The following is a 20,736-nucleotide window of genomic DNA, read 5'->3' on the forward strand; positions in this document are numbered from 1 at the left end:
AATCCCGCTCAGGGCACAGGTGATCCTGACCCTGTTCTCACCCTCGCAGGGCGGGGGAACGCAGGAAACCCGGGCAAATTGGGCCACTGCTGGTGGAAGGACACCCATTGTCTGTCCTGCCCTTTCGTGGGGGTCCTGGCGGGCCCCTAGGCGCCCCCTGCTGTTCGCCTCCTGCATTGACCCCCCTTCTGGCTATTCCCAGCTTTTCTCTGGGATCCAGGTGCCCCAACTCATGCCTGCAGGGATAATTTGTGGTGCTCCTTACTGTATTTTATTTTCATCTTATTTTATTTTATTTTTGGTATCGTCCAGCCATGCTCCGAGATTACTCCTGGCTCTGTGCTCAGAACAAGCACATGAGGTGCCAGGGACTGGACTGGGCTTGGTGGCAGGCAGGATGAGCCTTAATCTCTGTCCTCTCTCTCCGACCCCTTCCGGCAGGTTCCTGCCTACTGGACTCTTCTCACTCTTGGTCTGGCCTCCGTGGTCAGTGCTTAATGCAGCTATTTCCAGTGACCTCGCTGCTTGGGCTCCTTGATGGCTCTTGCGGCTTATAATTAAAACAAAAAAAATGTGTTGTTAATTTTGGGGCCACAAGTGGTGGTACTCAGGACTGCATTCAGGCGGGGCTTGAGGGACCATATGGGGTGCAGGGGCTCAAACCAGGTCTGTTGTGTACAAGGCAAGAGCCCTCCCCACTCTACAAGATTGCTCCGGTTCCAATTTTAAAGATACCGAAATATGAAATCAATCTGTTACATGGCTGCCATGGCTGGGGGCCAGAAGGGAACCCGGGGGTACTGGTGGAGAGAAGGGGACATTGGTGAAGGAAAGGGGACATTGGTGGTGGCATTGTGTTGGAATGTCTTAGGTCTGAATCAACTCAGTTATGAACAACTTTGTAAATCACGGTGTCCCCATAAACATTCCTAAAAAAAAAAGAGAAAAAAGAAAAAAATCCACTCTCGCAAAAAAACAATGAAAACTTTATTTCTTTATTTGCCTTTTTTTGGGGGGCCACACCCAGAGCTCTCAAGGGCTATTCCAGTCAGACTTGGGGGTTGATGCTGGTGGCACTTGGGGGGATCCTGTTCAGGTTGGGAGGTCTCCTTCCTGTCGCTTGCGCCTGGTCATGTTCTTGTCACTGTGGTCCAGCCTGGCCGAACACCTCGGTTCTGCTGGGCTGCGCCACTCTGGGGCTTGGCGGGGGCAGGGGGTCCTGCTCCCTTCCCAGCGGCCTCCCTCCCCCGTTTCAGTGCAGCTTTCAGGGGGCCTGGAAGGAAACACTCCTTCCCCTCCCCCCAGTTTCATTCCATGGGCTAGTGACAGAGAGAAGGGTTCTTGGGGGGGGCTACTGGGTCCCCATGGTAACGCGGCCCCCACCCTCTACTCTGTGAGGTCACTGCCCTGTCCAGCTGCAGGAGGGACGGAGGGAGCATGGACTCCGGCCCGCCCAGACCCAGCCTTCTGGGGGTACTCCTGCTGGCAGTGAAGCTCTCAGCGCTGGTGAGAAGGTCGAGGGGCTGGGGAGGGGGGCTTCACCAGCCCTGCTCAGCTGCAGGGCCCTCCCATCAGGCCCTGACCCCTAGAGGCCCCCATGAGCCGCCCCCACCCCGAGTGGGTCCCCGACCCCTCCTCGGGGATGGTTCTTAGCATTGTTCTCCTGCGAATTTAGCATTGTTCCTACCACCTGCTTTCCCCTTTTGAAACGCATCACTGTTTTTGTTTTGGGGGCCACTGTGCTCGGGGCAGGGCCTGGGGGGAAGTGTCACCATCTTGTGGTGCCCAGGGGACCATGTGGTGTCTGGGAGGGAGCCCAGGACCTCACATTCAAGGCACGTGTGCTGCCTCTCAGACCCCAGTGGCAGCCGCCCATCAATTCTTTGGTTAAATTAAATTTTGTTTGTTTGGGGGCCACTCCTGATGGTGCTCAGCGCTTTCTCCTGCCTCTGCACTCAGGGGTCACTCCAGGCTGGGCCTTGTGGAGGATCAAAGTGGGGTCAGCCATGTGCAGGGCAAGAGCCCTACCCACTGTACTATCTCTCTGGCCCCCACCTATCTTTTTGCTGGTTTTGGGGTCGCACTTGGCAATGCTCAGGGGATTCTTGGTTCTGCTCTCAGGAATCACTCCTGAAGGGGCGAAGGGGACCAATGGGAACATGGGTTGGATGCTTTCAAGGCTAGTACCCTTCTGCTGTACAATCTCTACTGCCCTCATTGTTTTTTTTTTTTGCTTTTTGGGTTACACCTGGTGATGCTCAGGGGCTAGTCTTGGCTCCGTACTCAGGAATTACTCCTGGCAGTGCTCAGGGGACCACATGGGATGCTGGGAATCGGACCTGGGTCGACCCAGTGCAAGGCAAACGCCCTACCCCCTGTGCTATGGCTCCATGCCCCCTCATAATTTTTTTTTTTGCTTTTTTGGGTTGCACCTGGCGATGCACAGGGGTTACTCCTGGCTCTGCACTCAGGAATTACTCCTGGAGGTGCTCAGAGGACCATATGGGATGCTGGGAATCGAACCCAGGTTAGCCGCGTGCAAGGCAAAGGCCCTACTAGCTGTGCTATCTCTCCAGCCCCACCTCATTGTTTTATTTAAACATGCAAATGATGGCGCTGGGGGAGACAGCTCAGCGGCCAGAGGCACTTATGGGGCCCATGTTCAAAGCCTTAATACTACGTGCCCGTCCCCAAGTACCAGAGGCCCCTAGTCATCACCAGGTGTGGCCCTGGAGGTCCCCAAGCCCTGTGGGTCGGGCCAGGTGGTTCCTGGCACAGTAGGACCGCAGCATGAAACCCCTGCTTGGCTGAGTAGATCAGGAGTGACACCTGGGTTCCCTGAGCATTGTGTGGGAGTCCCCCAAGCCCCCTAATCTATGCACACGCTGACAGTTGGGGCCACATTTCCAAGTCATGACCCCTCCCTGGGCCGGAGATCAGAACAGGATGTCCTGGCTATAGAAAGAGACGATACAGGCATTGTTCCCCACCGCCCACGTTTCTGTGTGCCTCGGACCCAGTGATGCTGCTTCTTTGCGCCTCTGTTCTCTCCTAGAACCAATCTTGCCGGGTCAGGGTGGGCGCTAACAGGTCTGTCTCCTCCCTGCTCCGGTAATTCTGGGCGCTGCTGCACTTCAAACCCTCTCTTACCACCCCTCTCTGCAGCCCCTTTTGTGCATGATCCAGCCCCCTTGACTCTGTAGGCCACACCCCTTGACCCTTCAGACACGCCCGCCCAGGGACCATACTTATACAGGCCACGCCCCTCCCCACGTAGGCCACACCCCTTGGCTCACAGGCCCCGCCCCTGGAGGACTCACAGTTAATCTGGATGTGCATCTCCAGGGTCTCTGGGGGTCCTGTACAGGGTACGTGGGGTTCTGATGGGACCAGGGGCTTTGCTAGGGGTCGGGAATCAGAACAGGGACTTTATTTAGCTCCAGAATTTGGGTGTAGTTTCCGGGTTTGCAGGCTCTTTTTTTTTTGTTTTTCTTTTTGGGTCACACCCGGCGATGCTCAGCGGTTACTCCTGGCTCATGTACTCAGGAATTACTCCTGGCGGTGCTTGGGGGACCCTATGGGATGCTGGGAATCGAACCCGGGTCGGCCGCGTGGGAGGCAAACGCCCTCCCCGCTGTGCTATCGCTCCAACCCCGGTTTGCAGGCTCTTTCTCCCCTGGGCTCAGTGATGGGGGACCAGGGGAGAAATCTGGGTCTCCTCCTCTCCATCAGCCCACCTGGGGACTGGTCGTGAGCTCGATCCCACCCACAGCCCGTGTGCCCTCTCACACCAGAAGCAAAGGGCAGTCCAGGCACAGAGACTGTGACTGCGGTGGGCTCCAGTCCTGGAGATGACAGGGGCCAAGGACACCCTTATTCAGCAACAGGACTGGAGACACGACTCCACAGCGACAACTCGACAAAACTGCCCCTCAGTTAGAGCTGGGTTTTTCTCCACCCCTCTCTGCCCTGGGGGCCCGCAGCCCTTCGGGTGAAGACCACTGAGCAAGAGGAGTTTTTTTCTTTTTTGCTTGTTTGCTTGTTGCTTGGGGGCCATACCAGTAGATACTTTTGGCTAAGGACTTGGGAGTACACTTCCTGTGGTGCTGGGGATGGAATCTGGGGGTCCTGTGTGCAAAAATCCACATGTAGGCACCATCTCCCCATCCCTGCCTGTGGTTTCATTTATTACCCTTTACATCCAAAGGGAAGAGACCCCCTATAACCAAAACTCCTTTCCTCCTGAGATTGGGTCCTAACAAGGGATAGACCCGAACGCATGAGCAGCTCTCCTGGGTTGAGGGAAGTCGAGAGCGGGGTGAGGGCAGTACGGATTCCTGCTCAGGTGGCTGATGACCACTCACCCTTCCCTGACAGGTGGTCCAGAACCGGGTGTACGTCTACAATTTCCTGCTGATTAAGATCTTCCTGTTCAACCACTGGCTGTCGGAGCTGAGCCGGGAGGCCCAGGGGCCCAGCGGCCTGCAGGATCACCCACGGCCTAGGCTCGCTGGCTGTCCTATGGGCCGGGCCCTCCGGGCAGGGCTGACGCTGATAGAGTTCCCGGTGTGGCTGCTACTGCAGGGACCTCGCCTGGCGTGGGCTGTCCTGCAGGGCTGTGCCCGGGCCCTGCATTTGGGCCCCCTGCAGTCCGGTGCCCTGGATGCAGGAGGCCTGTCCTTAGCCACCTGGACACACACGCTGCTGTCGTGTGTGCACAGCCTCCTGCTGGCGACCGTGGTGCTTGCGCTGCTGGGCTGGCGTCTGTTGCAGAAAGCCCGGGATTGCAGCCTGGGCCGGTTGTCCTACAAGGTGGCTAAGCGGGATGAGATGGGCGGGGCAGGGTGGGGGCTGGCTGCCCTATCAGATGAGCGAGCAAAGGGGAGGGGGGCGGGGCTAGGTGAGGGATGGGCGGGGCCGGCTGGGGACAAGGTGGGTAGGCGTGGCCCGGCCGCTGGAGGCGGGGAAGGGGGCGGGGATAGGAAGGGCGGAGCGGGATTGGCGGCTCTACAAAGTGAGGGGCGGGGTCAGACGGCCGGAGGCGGGCATAGGGCGGAGTTAGGGCAGAGCGGGGTCGGGGTTGGCTGCCTGGCAGGTGGGTGGGCGGGGCTCGGGCAGGGCCGCGTGGTTACCTGGCTAGAACAGCCACTTGCCCTGTGCTGGGCTGCCCCAGGCCCTGCTAGAGAACTGCGCGGCGATGGAGCTGGTGGCCCTGTTGAAGCGCCTGTACCGGTGGGTGGAAAGCAGCATGGCGCTCACCTCCTGGCACCTGGCCTACCTCGTCACCTGGACCACCTGCCTGGCCTCCCACCTGCTGCAGGCAGCCTTCGAGCATGCTGCCCAGCTGGCGCAGGCCCAGGAAGCTGAGCTCCAGGACTCAGGGCCCTTATTCGAGTCCCTGGGCCCCGAGTCCGCGCCAGTGCGTGGAGCCCTTGGAGAATAAATGTGTCCCCATCTGCTCTCCTGGACTGAACTGGCTGAGGGTTTTGTTATCTGTTCCTCTTCCCTCCCCAGCTGGACGTGTGTGCAGACCTGCATGTCGGTGTGTGTGCAGGGGGTGCACGCGAGTGTACGCACCCCGAGGTACTTCTGGGAAAGACGCGTTTGGCAGATGCTAGAGACCAGCTTTACACGGTCTTCCTGCTTAAACTCAGAGCTGCATGGTCAGATTTGGCTCCATTTTGCAGCTGAGAAGACTGAGTCATAGGGGGACCTCCTAGCATCTCAGAAGAAGGAACAGGGCTGGTCCCTGGGGTCTGTTTCCAGAACTCTCAGCCTTCTGTGGGTCTGCTCAGGCCTGCGGGTGTCCAGCTTTAGGGGAGATGGGTAGTTAGCATCTTTGGCCTCTGGAGGGTGCCAGGTCCTCACATTTCAGGGGTTTAGAGAAATCCTTGGAGAAGCAGTTTCACAGAAGAAGTGATTCTGTGTCAGTCTGAGAAGAACATTCATTTGTTTATGAGACACTTAGGCACTCCCTTTCCCACCTATTCATGCTTCACACATAAATCCATTCTCCCACCTGACATCCTTCTTGCCGTCATTTCATCCCCCATCTCTCCCTTCCCCCATCATCATCCCTTCATTCTCCCCCGCCTTTTTTCCCGCTTTTTGGGTCACACCTGGCGATGCTCAGGGGCTACTCCTGGCTCTGCACTCAGGAATTACTCCTGGTGGTGCTCTGGGGACCGTATGGGATGCTGGGAATCGAACCCGGGTTGGCTGCATGCAAGGCAAACGCCTTCTCCGCTATGCTATCCCTCCAGCCCCCATTCTTCCCCTTTTGTCTTTCTCCATCATCCCTCTATTGTGCTCCTCCCCTCCCCCGTGGCTCCCCAAGCCTGAGGTGGGGAGAGCGTGGGAATGAGAGTTCTAGAGAGTTCTGTACTGCCTTCTCCTGCATTCCGGTCCTGCCTCCCACAGCTTCCTTCCAGTCTGAGGAGCAGGTCAGGGCTGACCCCTAGCCAGGGAGGCAGAAACCGTGGAGTGAGTCCTCTTGGCCCTGGTCAGGTCAAACGTGCCGGGGCCTGGGTGCACACAGCATGCCGGGAAATGGGGGCCCAGGAGGTGCTCAGCTGGCTCCTGGCTTGGTGGGAGGGCCTGGGACTGAGGCTCTGGAGTGGCCACTGGGAGCTGGAAGAGGGCCAGGGGGCGGGGGGAGCTGGGTGGGAGAGAGCAGGAGAGAAGAGCGACCCCAGAGTCCAAGAGAGGCATGGGAAGGTGAGGGGAGTTGGGGGGAGGACGGGTGGGGGGAGTCAGAGCTGAGCTGGACGGTGGCGAGGGCGTCTGGGGGCGCGTGGTGTGCAGGAAACCGTGTTGGTCCCTTCTTAGGAATAAGGTGACCCCCACCTGCAGATGTGGCTGGCCTGGTCCTTCCTGCCAATCCCACGTGTGTGTGGGTCTCCCCATCCCATCTCAGACCTGAACCTGACCCCCCAGCACAGAGTTGGGAGGCACCCCTGAGCACTGCCAGGCGAGGACTCTCGGGAAACATCAGAATGGCCCCAATAGGCTATGGCTACTTTGCCCCCGTCACTGCCCGTTCCCAGCTGCCCACACGGCTGGTCAGTTCCTTGGGCAGCTCAGTTTCCGGTCACTGCCGACTCCTCCAGCGCAGCCTTGAGGCCTGGCCGGGGGTGGGGGGTGCTGGGGGCTGGCCCCTCTCCTGGAGAGTTCTCTGGACACCACCACCCTGGGACCCACCATCTACCATGTCCCGGGGCCTGGGGCTGAGGCCTCACCTGGCTGCTGGGGCAGGGTCTGATCTGGGGTCCAAGGCCCCCCCATCCTGCTCAGCGCTTCCTTCAGTGTTGGATCCCACACTGCTCACAGGCTGCTGGGACAGTAACAACCCCTGGAGCCTCCTGCTTCCTTTCTTAAAAAAAATAATTTTTAAAGTTGTATTTCCCCTCCTTTATTTTTTTATGGAATCACTATGAGATGCAGTTATAAAGTTGTTCACGATTGGAGTTTGGTCATACATGTTCCAGCACCCGTCCCTCCACCAGTGTCCATTTCTTTCCACCAGTGTCCTCAGTTTCCCTCCTGCCACTCCTGTCCCCAGCATTCCTCTGTGGCAGGCACTTTCTCTCTCTCTCTCTCTCTCTCTCTCTCTCTCTCTCTCTCTCTCTCTCTGCGCTGTGGTTCACAATGCTGTTACTGAAAGGTTATCCTGTGTATCCCTCTACCTCCTTTCGGCACCCAGTTCTTGTCCAGAGAGATCATTTCCCACGATTACTGTCACAGTGGTCCCTTCTCTGTCCCAACTGCCACCCACCCCTTGTGGCAAGCTTCCAACCATGGACCAGTCATCCTGGCTCTCGTCTCCACTGTCCTTGGGTATTAGTCTCATACTGTGTTTTTATTTTTATATCGTGCAGATGGTCACCCACTCTTTCTCTGCTGGGAGCTCTGGGGGCCCCCTGGGGGCCCCTGTGGAAGCATTGGAGCCTGGGAGGCAGTGCCAGACCTGGGGGCTGTTCCTTGGGGCTGGAAGGCTGGGAAGGCTTCTCGAAGGAGGGGGCTTTGGTCTGGACACCGATGAGGGGCGTGGGCCGTGGAAAAGTCTGCACCTCTGGCCCCAGATCTGCTGGTTTTGTGTGGGTCCTGCCTTCTTGGACCTGGTTCTTGAGACAGGAGTGCGGCCCCTCTGGGTGCTGGGTCACCTGCGCCCACCCTATGGTGGGGTCTCTGGAACAGAGAAGACGGATTCTGTCCCCTGGGTTTCCAAGGTGCAGGAGAAGGCCCCGGGCTGATGCCCAGGGTCCAACCCTGCCTCTGTGGCCTGGGTCAGCCTGACCCTCAGGAGCTGTTCCCGTGCCTGTGTGATGTGGGGTGCTGGTCACGGACTTGGGGGTGTGCCCAGAGGAGGAAAGGGCAGTCCACCCTGCAGCTCTGTGAGACGGTTCTGCCGGGCACTGGGGCCCCACATCGGGGGCCTCACCCCCTGAGTCACTCGTTTGAGCAGGAGGGTGGGAGTATGGACCCGGAGCCCTGGACCCCAGCCCCAGGAGCTGGGATTTGAGTTCCCTAGAGCTTGCAAGCCTCAGTTTCCCCACCGGTGCATCCCAGGAATGATGGCTCCGTGCCTGGGCAGTGCCCTCTGCCCCCAGATGGGTTGACGGATGCTGGGTCCCTAGGCTGGTGCTGTCCGAGGCTAGGGGGCTGTTGGAGATTGCAGGGGGAGCCTGCCTGTCCCTCTGTCTCAGGCCCTGGGCGGCGGGAGGAAAACAAGTGGGGGGCGGCGGCGGGTGGGGGCGCGCTGGCGGCCTGCGGCTGCGCCATGCAATCCGTCTGCTATGCAGCCCGCCGGCCGGTATTTATTTATGCTGAGTGCATATTTATATCAGCCCCTTTCACATTAATAGGGCAGGAAATGGCTGGAATTGTTACATACCTGGCGGGCCCGGGGTCCACCTCGGCCAAGACACACAGGCCTGGACGCCCCACCCCGGTACCAGGGACCCCTCCTCAGTCCTGTCCTGACACTGACCCTGGCCCCCTCCTCACCTCAACCTCGCACCCCTTGCCCTGGGGAGGGCTCCTTTGGGGGCTCCTGACTCCATCTTGACCTCGGCACACCCCGGAGATGAAGGGACTCCTGGGGTGAGCTGCTTGGGGGTTGGGGGTGTGCGGACAGGGCCCAGGGCTGTTTGGAGGCTGGCGGGGGTCCCCTGGACTCTGCGCTCTGCCCAGCTGAGCTGTTCCTGTAGTGGCTCCCAGGGGTCTGCCCCTGGCCCGTCTTTCTATCTGTGGGCTGAGGGGGCTCCCCGAACCCCTGTCTGCCCCGAGCAAGCCTCCACACGTGAGCTCCCCCACCCAGAGCACTCGCCTGAAGTGACCTGTTTGCCTGGGCCCTCGAGTGCCCCAAATGCTGCCTGCACAGCCAGATGGCACGGCCTGGGCACCTGGACCTGGGCCGACTCGGGTCGGGAGGCACTGGGTGGGGAGCCGGGCCAGGCCGTCCCACCCTCAGGCCACCCCAGATGCTCTTGGCAGTTGCCCCCTGGTCAACTCACCCTTGACCTCTGACCCCGGGGGTCCATCTAGGGTCGTGGCCAAGATGGGAAGCTGGAAATTAGCAGATGAAGGGTACTGGGCCTGACCCTCTGCCTGTTGCCTGCTGCACTCTGCCTCTCAGCCTGACCTCCAGTGGCCGGCAGGAGTGGCAGGAGGGGGCTTGTGGTGGGTCCCTGGGGGCAGAGACTGTTGTCTCTGGATCCCCGGGGGCTGCTCCCAGGGGCCCTGGGGGGCAGAGGGCCAGCCTGGGATCATCCCCCCTCTGGCTCCCATAAGAAGACTCTTCTGGGTTTCATAGGACCCTCCAGCCCAGAGACCTCCGGGCTTGGCAGAGTGCCCGGACTGAGAGGGGCCACAGTGCTAGTTAGGGGTGGGGACCCCGAGCTTGGCAGTCCGGGATGCTGAGTGACTGAGCTCCCTCAGCTGGGGGGGTGGTTGAGGGTCTGGAGTGGAGGCTGAGACTGCGCCCCCAGGTCCCTGTCGAACCAGAGTGGTGGGGCGTGGGGGAGACCGAGGGCTGGGGCCGCAGGACCAGGCTGCCTCCTTCCAGATCCTTCTGGGGCTGGACTCTGTGTGCCCTCCCGTGCCCGGCCCCTGATCTAGGGAACCCTCTGATGGCGGCTGAATGGCGGAGGCTGGAATGGGAGGGGGCAGGGCACCCTCATTCTCTGCCTGCCCTGGGGGCACCCTGGGCTCTGCTCTCCTTGGGGTTTGGCTGGGGCCTGGGCCCCATGCACCCTGGAACACCCCTGCGCTCGGGTTTGGGGTGCTGGAGGGGGCGCGGACGGAGCCCTGCAGCTGCCCGGGACGGCTCTCATCTGGAGCGTGTCCACCCCCGCCAGCCACATCTGCAGCCCATTGCGGCTCCGAGCCTGTCGGCCGCGCGAGCATCTGGGTCTGCAGCTGCCCCCAGGACGGCCCATCTGGGGTCCGGGTGGCCCCTCCCCTCTCCCGGTCCCTGTCTCTGCCACGACGTATCTGGAGGGTCCCCGGGGTGCGGGGGGTTCCCTGCCCGGAGTTGGGGTTCCTCGGGCACCGGCACTCCTCCTCCTCCTCCTCTCGCCTTCTCCCGGAGCAGCCTCGCCGCGGCTGGACGCGGCTGGACGCGGCCCCATGTCCCTGCGGGCGGTGACAGCCCCCTCTCCACACTGACTCACGGGGCGGGCGCCTGGCACCACTTGAAAGGGCCTCGGGGGACCCCAGGACCGCCCGCCTGCCCGCCCCTTTTGGGGGTGCCTAGGAACATTGCAAGATGTTCCCTGGGCAGTGTCGGGGGGTGACACGGGGTCCCTGTCCTGGCCCCCACCTCCCACCCCCCACCCCGCACCCCAGGAATGCTGCTGCTCCTCCCTGCCGGCCGTCCCTGTGCTTGGCAGGACGGGCTCCGTCCCCGTCCAGACCGGGGAGCAGGTCACCCGAGGGCACGGGGGCTGGCACGAGGGAGCCCAGCCCGGGGCCAAAGGGCTGTGCATGGCCGTGGGCTGTGGGGAGGGACAGCGGCACCTGCCCACCCGTGGCTGGGCCCCTGGAAATGCCCTCCAGAGACCCCACCCTTCTCGGGGGATCACAGCTCAGTGGTTCTGGGGGTAGGTTGGCCCCTCGCTGCGGGGCCCCAGGGCCGGGCAGAGGTGAATGAAGCTCACCCGCCAGCGCTTTTCACCCCTTCACCCAGCCCCTCCCTGCCCTGCCGACCTCCGGGGGCGGGCAGGCTGGGGGTGCCACAGCCAAAGGGTGGGGGTTGCCTGGGTCTCAGTGGTGAGGGTCCCCGTCACAGGGCAGAGCAGAGGAATGCTGGCCCAAGAGGTGGGGTGGCAGGCAGCCGGGCGGCCGGCACGGGGTGCTGGGATCAGCCTGCACCCTCCGTCACCTGCCCTCCCTGCCCAGGACACTGGGCCTGCCAGGGTGTTCGAGCTGGCCCTGACCCGGGGCCCTGGGGTGCGCCCAGAGCCCCATCCCGTGGCCGGTGGCCGGCCTTTATCAGCGCCCTGGTCCTGATGGAACGGGCTCCTGAGGGCGGAGCCTCCGCCTGAGCACCAGGCAGTGGAGAGCCGGGCGTGGCACTCGAGTCCCCAAAGCACGGACGGACACTCGGTCGAGCACGGAGGAGGCTCCGACTCCTGGATTCCTCCTGGGGGCAGGTACGGAGCGGGGAGGCCTTCCCCTGCATTAACTCCTTCTTGCCCCCGCAGACCCATTCCACAGATGGGGCACCCGAGGCGGGAGGACTACCCACTCACGGTGGGGTGGGTTCAGGGCGGGTGGGTGAGGGCGGCGGTGGCTACCTACCCCGCGGCCCAGCAGGGGCAGAATCAGCTGAATCAGGGGTCCCACTTCCCACTTTGGGGTCTGGGTGTGGAGGGGAAGTGCTCAAGGGTCCGACAGAGACAGACTTTGCGTCACCTGAGCCTTTCTCCTGACCCTCCTAGAAATCTGGCATCGGGGCAGCAGCGGGTCAGTTTGGGGCCTCCCCCTATGTCCTGTCCCCCCCTCCCAGCCTTCGAGAGGGGCTGACAGGCTGTGGGACACACAGCAGGGGCGGGTGGCCCGTGGCTAACTGCTCCCCCTACTGGCACCTCCTAGTGCCCTCCTCCCCGCCCCAAGACCATTGCCCTCTCGCTCAGCTTGGGTCATGCTCACGACCCAGGTGCCAGGGACAGTGCTCGCCACGACTCCTATCACCCCGGCAGCAAGCTGGCCCAGCTGTGATGCCACGGAGGAGGCCCCGTGAGATCCGTCAGCTGTCCAGGGGGACAGGCTAGTCGGGGGGCACCGTCCTCACCCGGACTCCCTCTCAGTGATTTATTTATTTCTGCCAGGCTTCATCGTGGGAGTCCGTTGCTCTAGGCTAAGATGCTCCCTGACCCCAGGAGCCACCTCCTGCCCCAGGGACTGGAGACCCCCCCTGCCCCCGCCATGGGGCCAGGCTTGGGTGAGTCCCAGCCTGAAGAACTGGCCACCGTGGGGAGGCCACCCTGGGGTGCGTGGGGGGAGCAGAGGGGCAGCGGGGCCCCTCTGACTTCCTTCCGTGCTCCCGGGAGGAGTTCTGCCTGCCCAGGTGGGGACCCCGGGGGGGAGAGTTGGGGGTACCTGATGGCACGGGCTGTGCCCCCCTCGTCAGGGCTGAGTCTGGGGAGGAGAGAGCTGCTGCCCCCACCCTCCCCAGTTCTCCCGGCAGTGTTGGGAGCGGGAGGAGGGGGATGGGCTTGGGCTTGGTGTCCCCCACCTCTGGGACCCAGGGGTCCGCCACGTAGACGGGACCCTCCTCCCCCTCCCCTGCCCCGACTGTCTTGCACATCTGAAGCCCCCAGGTCTGGGTATCAGCAGGTTCCTGGGCTCCTGCCTGGACCTCCTGCCCCAGGGTCCGAGCTCCCTGGGGCTTCCTGCTCTGCCTGCCTGACCAGAAGGGGGCCCTGGCTGAGTGACCAGGAGGGGAGCAGACTCTCCCAGGGGCTTAAATAGCTGTGACCCCCACCCTCACCCCTAGGGCAGGGCCAGCCCATTTGGGCCTCTGAGCTGCAGCCGGAGTCTCTGCCTGAGCCCGGCTTGGGGTGCCCCAGCCACACCCGACCTCCTTCTGGAAGCGACACCCCTATTCTCTCCCTGCACCCCAGGAGGGAACCGCAGGGGCTGCCCTTAGCTCATCTCCCAGGGAGGGGCTCATTACTGCCTGGGAAGTGGGCTATCAGCCTTCTCGATTGTCGGGGGGCCTAGCCCTCCATCCTCTTCCTGGGAACTGGGCATCGGGGCAGACGTCCTGGGTGCCAGGCCCTGGGCAGGGCAGCAAGGTGCTGACTCAGCAGGTGAGTGGGGGGCGGGGGGTGAGTCCCTGGGTTCTGCTGTCCACGGTCACCCAGGCCTTATCTCTGGCCTCCGTTTCCCTCTGCGGGCTGGGTTGGGCGTGGCCAGCAGCCGGCTCCCTGTCCTGCCTGTGCGGGCCCGGCCAGGGGCGAGGGGGGGGGTTGCCTCTGGGGTCCAGCCACCCACTCGCCCCTCGGGGGTCTGCGGCCCCCTCACGGGGGCTGGTGCTCGCTGCAGGTCCATGCACATCCCAGACGGGGCCACAAACAGCCACCAAAACAAGGCGGTTACGAAACCCAATTCAGGGAAAGGGGCCACTGGGAATTTCTCTCCAGGACAGGGGTGACGAAACTGGGCCAGGCCTCTGGGTCAGAGCCGGCTGGGCCCCGACTATTTCTGTACCGTCTGGGGGGTGTGGGTTGATGAAATCCCAGCTGCGTTTCACCAAAACACTTTCCCCTGAAGCGGGGCTCCATGTGGTTCAAATTCATTGTCACTTAACTCATCACTCAGGCTCTGAGCCGCACCCCCGCCCGCAACCCCCCCCCCCCAAGACAAAAACAGTCGCTGGCACGCGGGCGAGGTGGGCGTGAGGGGCGCTAACAAGCCGGCTGGCGGCCTTGACCTTAGCTGCCCCCGGCCGGCCGCCTGGCCCTCCGTCCTCCCTGCGCCTCCTGCCCGGGACGCAGACAAGGCCCTGATCACCGTCCAGTCCTGTGGGGGCCCAGTGGGAGACCCGTGGGGGTCCCTTGATTCCCTTTCCTCCAGCGCCCACTGCTGGGCGCGGCGGAGGCTATGCCCAAGCCTGTGGCCGGGTGGGTGCTGGGGACCGAGCACATGTGGCCCCTCACCTCCACGACCCGCTTCACCTGGAGTTCTCACCTCCGGGCTGCGTGGGTGTGCTGGGCTGGCCAGGGCTGGTTGGAGCGGATGGGAAGGGTTTCTGGGCCGGGGCCCAAGGGGATCGGGGGGCGTTTCGTTCTTTATCAGATGGGGACTCTCTTTTCCCAAACTCTGCCGACGCTGCGGCTTCCTGAGCCGGTGGCCCGGGCCGGCCCGGCCTGGCGTGTCTCAGGAGACGCCTGCTGCCCCCACGCCCGGCCATCCCGGGTACCCACCCTGCCCCCTCCCGGCCAGTGGGTCTCTCCAGGGTACAGGGCAGGAGGGCGGGACTGACCCACTCCTCGATCCTCAGTGCCCGGCGGCCTGGGGGCTTGGCACAGCTGGCGCAGGCAGCAAATGTTTGTTGAATGAATTAATCCATTTTTCAAATCGCATCAACGTGCGGTTCTCATCATCTCTGGCCAGATGAGCCCGTGGCAGCCATGCAGACACAAACGGACGGGCCGGGTCTTGCGGGCTGCTGCTGTGACAGGTCCCTGGGGGTCACCCGAGCAGGTGACCCTGAGCTCCGGGTGCACCCCCTCTTGGCTCTGACGCCCCCCTGCTGGGCTGCCCCTCCAGACGGGGTAGCGGGGCGGGCGGCGGATGCCCCTTTCCTGGGCAGGGCCTGGCAGTTCCTGAAGAACCGCGTTGTTTGGGTGCAAACATTTCCCGGCATTGTCCGGGCTCCCCGAGGCAGCCAAGGGGGTGGGGGCGGGGGCGCCAGGCCTCTTGCCGTTCACCAAGCAGGGGCAGGCGCCTCGGGGCACACGCCTGGGGCCCGGGAGGTCACCTCGGGCCCTGGGGCAGGCAGAGCAACGGGGAGTGGGGGGCTGAGGCCCCCAGGTCGTCACTTGTGGATCTGGCTGGAATCCAGATGGGACTTGCCCCTGCGGCAAGGAGGGGGAGGGAGGGGGACATGCCCCCTCTGCCCACCCCCTGCAGCTCGGTGGCACCTTAGCTGGTGACCTTTACTCCGGGGTCACCTGGAGGTCGAGAGCAGGCATGTCCCCCATTGAACTCGTGTCACTCTCCAGAGCCTCGTTGGGTATCTCCGGGTCATGGCATGCGCTGTCCAGACACTGGCGCCTCCCTGGCACTCTGAAATGAAGTGCTTCCGGGTCAAGAGGGCAGTGGGCAATGCTGCCTGCGTTGGGGGTGGGGGGCTCCCAGGGGAGGTCGGAAAGGCGGAGAGGTAAGCCGGGGAGCCCTGGGCTGCTCTGAGTGAGATGGGTGTCTACTGTGCAGGCCTTCTCAGAACCTTGATCGTGAGGGTTTGGGGATACTTCTAGAAAGGTCTGCAGTGGCATGGGGTGGCATGGGGGCCACTGTCTCCCCAAGGAAGCTTTTATTTGGGGGGGCACACACAAACGGTGCTCAGGACTTACTCCTGGTTGCTCACTCAGGGGTCACACCTGGCGTTGGTCAGGTTGTGTGGGGCGCCGGGGATCGAAGGCAGGTTGGCTGCATGCAAGGCCAACACCCTCCCCGCCGTACTATCGCTCCGGCCCTCTCCAGGGAAGTTTTTGCAGGACAAGCTGGGTCCTGCAGGCTTGGGACACCCTAGAGATGACTGCCGGACCACAGTGTCGCCGTGGGCTGGGGCTGGGGTGAAGATGCTTCTTTGATTCTGTGGGACGGGAAAGCGCTTCTTTTCACAGGGGCCGAAGTCGGCCGGGGAGTGTTCTTGGGCACAGCCAGAGCGTCTGTCCAGCCGCAGACAGACCCTGTCCATCCCGAGTGTCATCCTGAAAGTATGAGGTCAGGGCTGAGGTCGGCGCCAGGTCAGCTACAGAGACTCGGTCCAGCTGCTTGGAGCTGCGCCTCCGGGCCAGGCCCGGGGTGGTTCCCAGACCCACAACTTGCAGCTGTCAAGGGCAGGGGACGGTCCCTGACCCTGCCTGCAGGTGACCCGCCTCTCCCTGTTGCCCCCTGCCAGGGCCACAGCCAGGGACTGTAGCCGCCAGCCCACATCTCACTTCTCCTTTGGTTTGTTTGGGGCCACAACCGGGGGTGCTCAGGGCTGACTCCTGGCGCTGTGCTCGGGAATCACTCCTGGTGGGGCTCGGGATCCCCAGCGGGATGCCGGGGATCGAACCCTGCTTGGCTGCGTGCAGGGCCAAGCTCTCTGGGGCTTGCTAGTTTTTCAGTGTGCCGAGTTCTCGCTGAGTCTCCACCCCGCCCTGTCCGAGGGGGCCTGTGAGTTTGCCCCTGCTCAGGGCGGCGAGAGCTGGCCAGGCCGCCCGAAGGAACTACCAGGCTCAAATCTGAGGTCAAGACCAGGTTTCCGACCTTCTTGTCCTTTCTCTCGTGCATGGCCTCATGTGCTGTCTCTGCTCTCCTAGCAGAGACTCTGGCCTGGAGGGCAGGCAGAAGCCAAGGAGCTGGTGTGTGTGTGTGTGTGTGTGTGTGTGTGTGTGTGTGTGTGGCGGGTTGCTGCATCATTTGTATTTTAACAAGTTTTAGGTTCACCTCTGGGGATCAGTGGTCCCCAGCTGGATGGGCTGTCAGGCTTGGTCAGTCATTCATACTCATGTGCCTGGGCTTCTCAGATGTTGGGGACCAGAAGCTTCGTCCCCGGGCAGGGTTGACTGGGGAGCCTTGTTCCAGGACCTGGCCTCAGGGGCGGAGTGACAGAGGCCCACACAACTGGCTGGGGTCTGGGTTTGGAGCCACGGTCTGAGCCGGGGAAGTGGCGCTGCCTGGCCTGGGGCTTTCCTGTAGGGTGCCCGTCTCCCAAGCCCTCGACCGGCTGGCCTGTACGCTGGTCCCTGGACAGCTCATTCCTTCCCACTGGCCTCTCCTCAGCCGGCCGGCGCACCTTCACACAGTGCAGTGGGGAGCACGTGGAGGGGGGCCCGGGCCTGCATCCAGAGAGCCCAGAGGGCACCTGTGGTGTGACAGAGTCTCCCTCCCTGGGCACGGTGTCCTGGAGTCAGCCAGCCCTGAACACCCAGACCCCTCACCCTGGGACCTGATATGTCATGCCCATTCTGGGGGGTGGGGTCTGGGGGGCTCCCAGGCTGAGCCCCACCAAACCTCCTGGTGGTGTCCACTGTAGCGGGTGTCCACTGTAGGCTGACGGGGACTGGCTCTGTCCTCTCAAAGGCCGGCTGGTGGGGGGACCTGCCCCGGGGCAAGTTGCCATTCTGGAAAGACATGTGTGTGTGTGCATATGATGTAGGGGTGTGTGTGTGACTGAGGGGTGTGTGGGTGTCTGGGCTTGTGTGCAGGTGACCTGAGGGATATATGTGTGTTGCTGTGGGATATATGTGTCTGCGTGTGTGTTTGTCCACATGTAGTGTGTGTGCACAAGCATGGTTACATGTGGCCTATGTGCATGGGGGTGACATGCATGTATGTTCATGTGTACATAGATACTGATGCATGTAACTGTGTGTGTATGTACACAGGTGTGTGCTGGGTGAATGTGCTCACACTATAGGCACGCATACATGCGTATGCGCGTGAAAGCGTATGTGTGGTGTGCACACACAAATCTCTTATGCTTTTGTGTACTGTGTGTGTGCACGAGTGTCCTGCAACATGCATGTGTGTTGTGTATGCATGAACATGCTGTGTACATGTGCAATGCATGTGCACACGTGTGCTGTGTATGTGCGTGCGTGCATATGTTCTATACCTGCATGCATGTGCTATGTATGTGCACATGTGTGCTATATGCACGATACGTGTGTGATGTGGTGCATACACGTGCATGAAGCATGGCATGTACTTGTATGTGGTGGTATGTGGTATGTGTGATGTTATGTGTTCAGTGAGAGTGATGTGTGGGGTATGTAGTGTGTGTGTGTGTGTGTGTGTGTGTGTGGCCCTGCCCTGTCCTGCCTTCCCCTGGGGTTCACCTCACAGAGTCTGTGTCTGCGTCAGGTGCCCCCTGGGACTGGGGAGTCAAGGCCAGGTGTGTCTAACTCCAGGAGTGGGGCTGGGAGCCGCTGCGTGTCTGCTTGGTGGGGTCAGGGTAGGTCAGGGTCCGGCTCAGCTTAGGGTGCAGGGGAGTAAGGCTCAGACTGGCATGGGTGGCACCCTAGTGGGAGCGGGGGCAGTTATGCCATGGTGAGCTCTGCCTCTGGCCACAGCCAGTGGGTCCATGGAGGCTGGTGGGTGCAGGGGCCTCATTCTGGACCCTCTGATGCGCCCAAACAACCTTGCAGTCCATGCTCTGCCGGGGGATGTGGACCCTCTGCGGCCTCTCTTGGCCTCAGTTTCCCCCTTGGAGACCCTCCGTGCCTCAGTGGAGCAGATGGTTTCCCTGTGATAGCTCTGCATGGGGGTCCTGGGTAGCGGCTGGAGACACACAGCCCTGGAGGGAGGCTTGGAGCCTGGGGGGCGGTCCCGGTCCTCGGGGGTCAATGACACCCTCCTCGGGTCATTTCTCCCTGGAGTGCAGCATGTGACCCCATTGTCAGAGGTGCCGCTTCTGAGTGGGGCCTCCGGGCCAGGGTGCGAGGCTACCACCTGCCCTGATTTCTATTGGGTCCTCACCCACCCCATCGGGGCACCAGTGGCGGGCGGGGGCCGGGGGCCGGGGGTGCCCTGGGCCTCCAGCTGTGTGCTGGCCTCTCGGCCGGCCCCTCCGCCGGCCTCGCCCGTGTGGAAGCCGCAGACACAAAGGCGAAGCCCCGATTGACGTCAGGCGAGGCGCCCGCGGCCTCGTCCCTCCCAGCGTCTGGCTGCGGGGCCCAGCCTGGGGTTTGGACGTGGTGACGAGGACCCCGGTCCTGTGCCTGGCTCCCCCCGGGAAGCTGGTGGGCGGCTTGGCCTGGGGTGCGAATTGGCCCTGAGAGTTCTGCTCCCCCAGGCTCCCTTGTGGAGCCCCCTCTCCCGCCGTCCTCCCCCCTCCAGACTTGACCCCTTCCGGGCACCCTGCCTCTCCCTTCTACATGCTCCTCCTGAGAAAGTGCTCACCTCCTGACCCTCCCGTCCCTGCGGCCCCCTGCCCAGAGCTGGGTGCCCTCTCCCGACACCTCCTCGTTCCCTGGGGGCAGGTGCCCCCCTGGCTGGGCTGATGCTGGGCAGTGTGGGGGACTGAGGGTCCGTCAACTGTGTGTCCACCGGCCTCGGGGGATCCTCTGTGGGGAGCCGTGTCCTGGGCGCGGGAGGAGCTGGAGGTGGGGGGGTGCCTTGGTTAGCGTGACCTGGTCCCGCCTGGGGGTCGCTCGGAGCTTCCGGCCCGTGACCATCAGGCCCGTCCTGTGGACCCTGGGGACCAGCGGCCCCTTGGCCCCCTTGGCCAGTGTCCAGGAGAGATCGAAAGCGAAAGGCAGTTTCCGGCTCTGCCCCTGCGGGGACTCCGGTGGACCCCACCCCCCGGTCAGTCTGACCGTGACCCTGCCTGACTTAATCCCCTCGCTTTGCTCTCACGCATGGACTCGGTCCAAATCATTGACGCAGGTCACCCCACCCTGCCTGCTGGCCCCACTGCCCCTCACACTCCCCCTGGGGAACCCCACTGGCCCTCACAGCGCCCCCTGCTGGGCCCACTGTCCCTCACACTCCCCCTGCTGGACCCCACTGCCCCGCACAGCGCCCCCTGCTGGACTCCTTTGTCCTTCAGCCTCTGCCGGTCTCCCCTGGCCACTTGCCTCTGCCCCACTTTGGTCCGGCTTTGTCTCTGCGTGCCCAGGCAGTGGGCATCTGTGCAGCTCAGTCCTCGGTGCTGGTCTCAGAGTGGGCGAGTCCCCATGAGAACTGATCAGAGCATTGCTTTACCCCCACGTCCCTGGGGGCCCCTGAGGCCTCAAGAAGGCCAAGGGGGAGTCCTGAGGTCACATGGGCAATTACAGCTCATCCCCAAAGCCTCTGATTCCTCTCTGTCACTTTCCATTGGAGGATTTATCACCGTCTCTTCCTGGGGTCAGTGGAGCGCACTTCTCACAGAGGACCCAAGTGTTGAGAACACCTCCAGGAAGCCACCAGGATTTCCCACCTACTTCCTCACCTGCTCAGCCACCGATTCTCTCTCTCTCTCTCTCTCTCTCCTCTTTCTCTCTTATTTTTGGGCCATGTCTGGTGGTACACAGGGGTTACTCCTGGCTCTGCACTCAGGAATTATTCCTCCTGGTGCTCAGGGGACCCTATGGGATGCTGGAGATTGAACCCGGGTCATCTGCGTGCAAGGCCAGTGCTCTCCCCGCTGTTGTTTTGCTCAGGTCCTCTCTTTCTTTCTCTTGTTTGTCCCATCCTTCTGCTCACCCTTGCCCTGCCCCTCCCTGTTTCCCAGTTTTCCTCTTCAAGGATTCATCCCTTCCTGAAGCTCTGCCCTGAGCTGTGGTTGGGTCAGGGCGGCTGAGCCCAGCCCTGTGAATCTGTGGCTGAGTGTCCCTGTGAGTGTCAGAGGCCAGGTGAGAAGGCGGCCCTGGCTCAGAGGGACCGCCGGGGTGCAGCAAAGCCCACCTGGGTGGGCCCCAGACCCTGCCAATGTGGGCGGGGCCGGGAGGGCTTTCTGGGGGGTCACTGCCTTGGGGCTTGCAGGGGGGTTTGCTGAGCTGGGGGTCCAAGCCCAGCTCCTCTGGGGTC

The 20,736-nt window shown here is 62.5% G+C and overlaps 1 protein-coding gene across 1 annotated transcript in view; it reads left to right on the forward strand.

Moving 5' to 3' along the window:
* Positions 1-1,437: 1,437 nt before the first annotated feature.
* The window catches only part of TMEM270 (transmembrane protein 270), a 146,097-nt gene continuing 126,798 nt past the window's right edge, over positions 1,438-20,736 (forward strand). Inside the window, exons 1-3 of the mRNA XM_056108234.1 lie at positions 1,438-1,506; positions 4,378-4,812; positions 5,174-5,419. Coding sequence (XP_055964209.1) covers positions 1,438-1,506; positions 4,378-4,812; positions 5,174-5,419 — 750 coding nt within the window. The remainder of the gene's footprint in view (positions 1,507-4,377; positions 4,813-5,173; positions 5,420-20,736) is intronic.

Source organism: Sorex fumeus, unplaced genomic scaffold (genome assembly GCF_029834395.1).
Source record: "Sorex fumeus unplaced genomic scaffold, SorFum_2.1 ptg000199l, whole genome shotgun sequence".
Lineage (NCBI taxonomy): Eukaryota > Metazoa > Chordata > Mammalia > Eulipotyphla > Soricidae > Sorex > Sorex fumeus.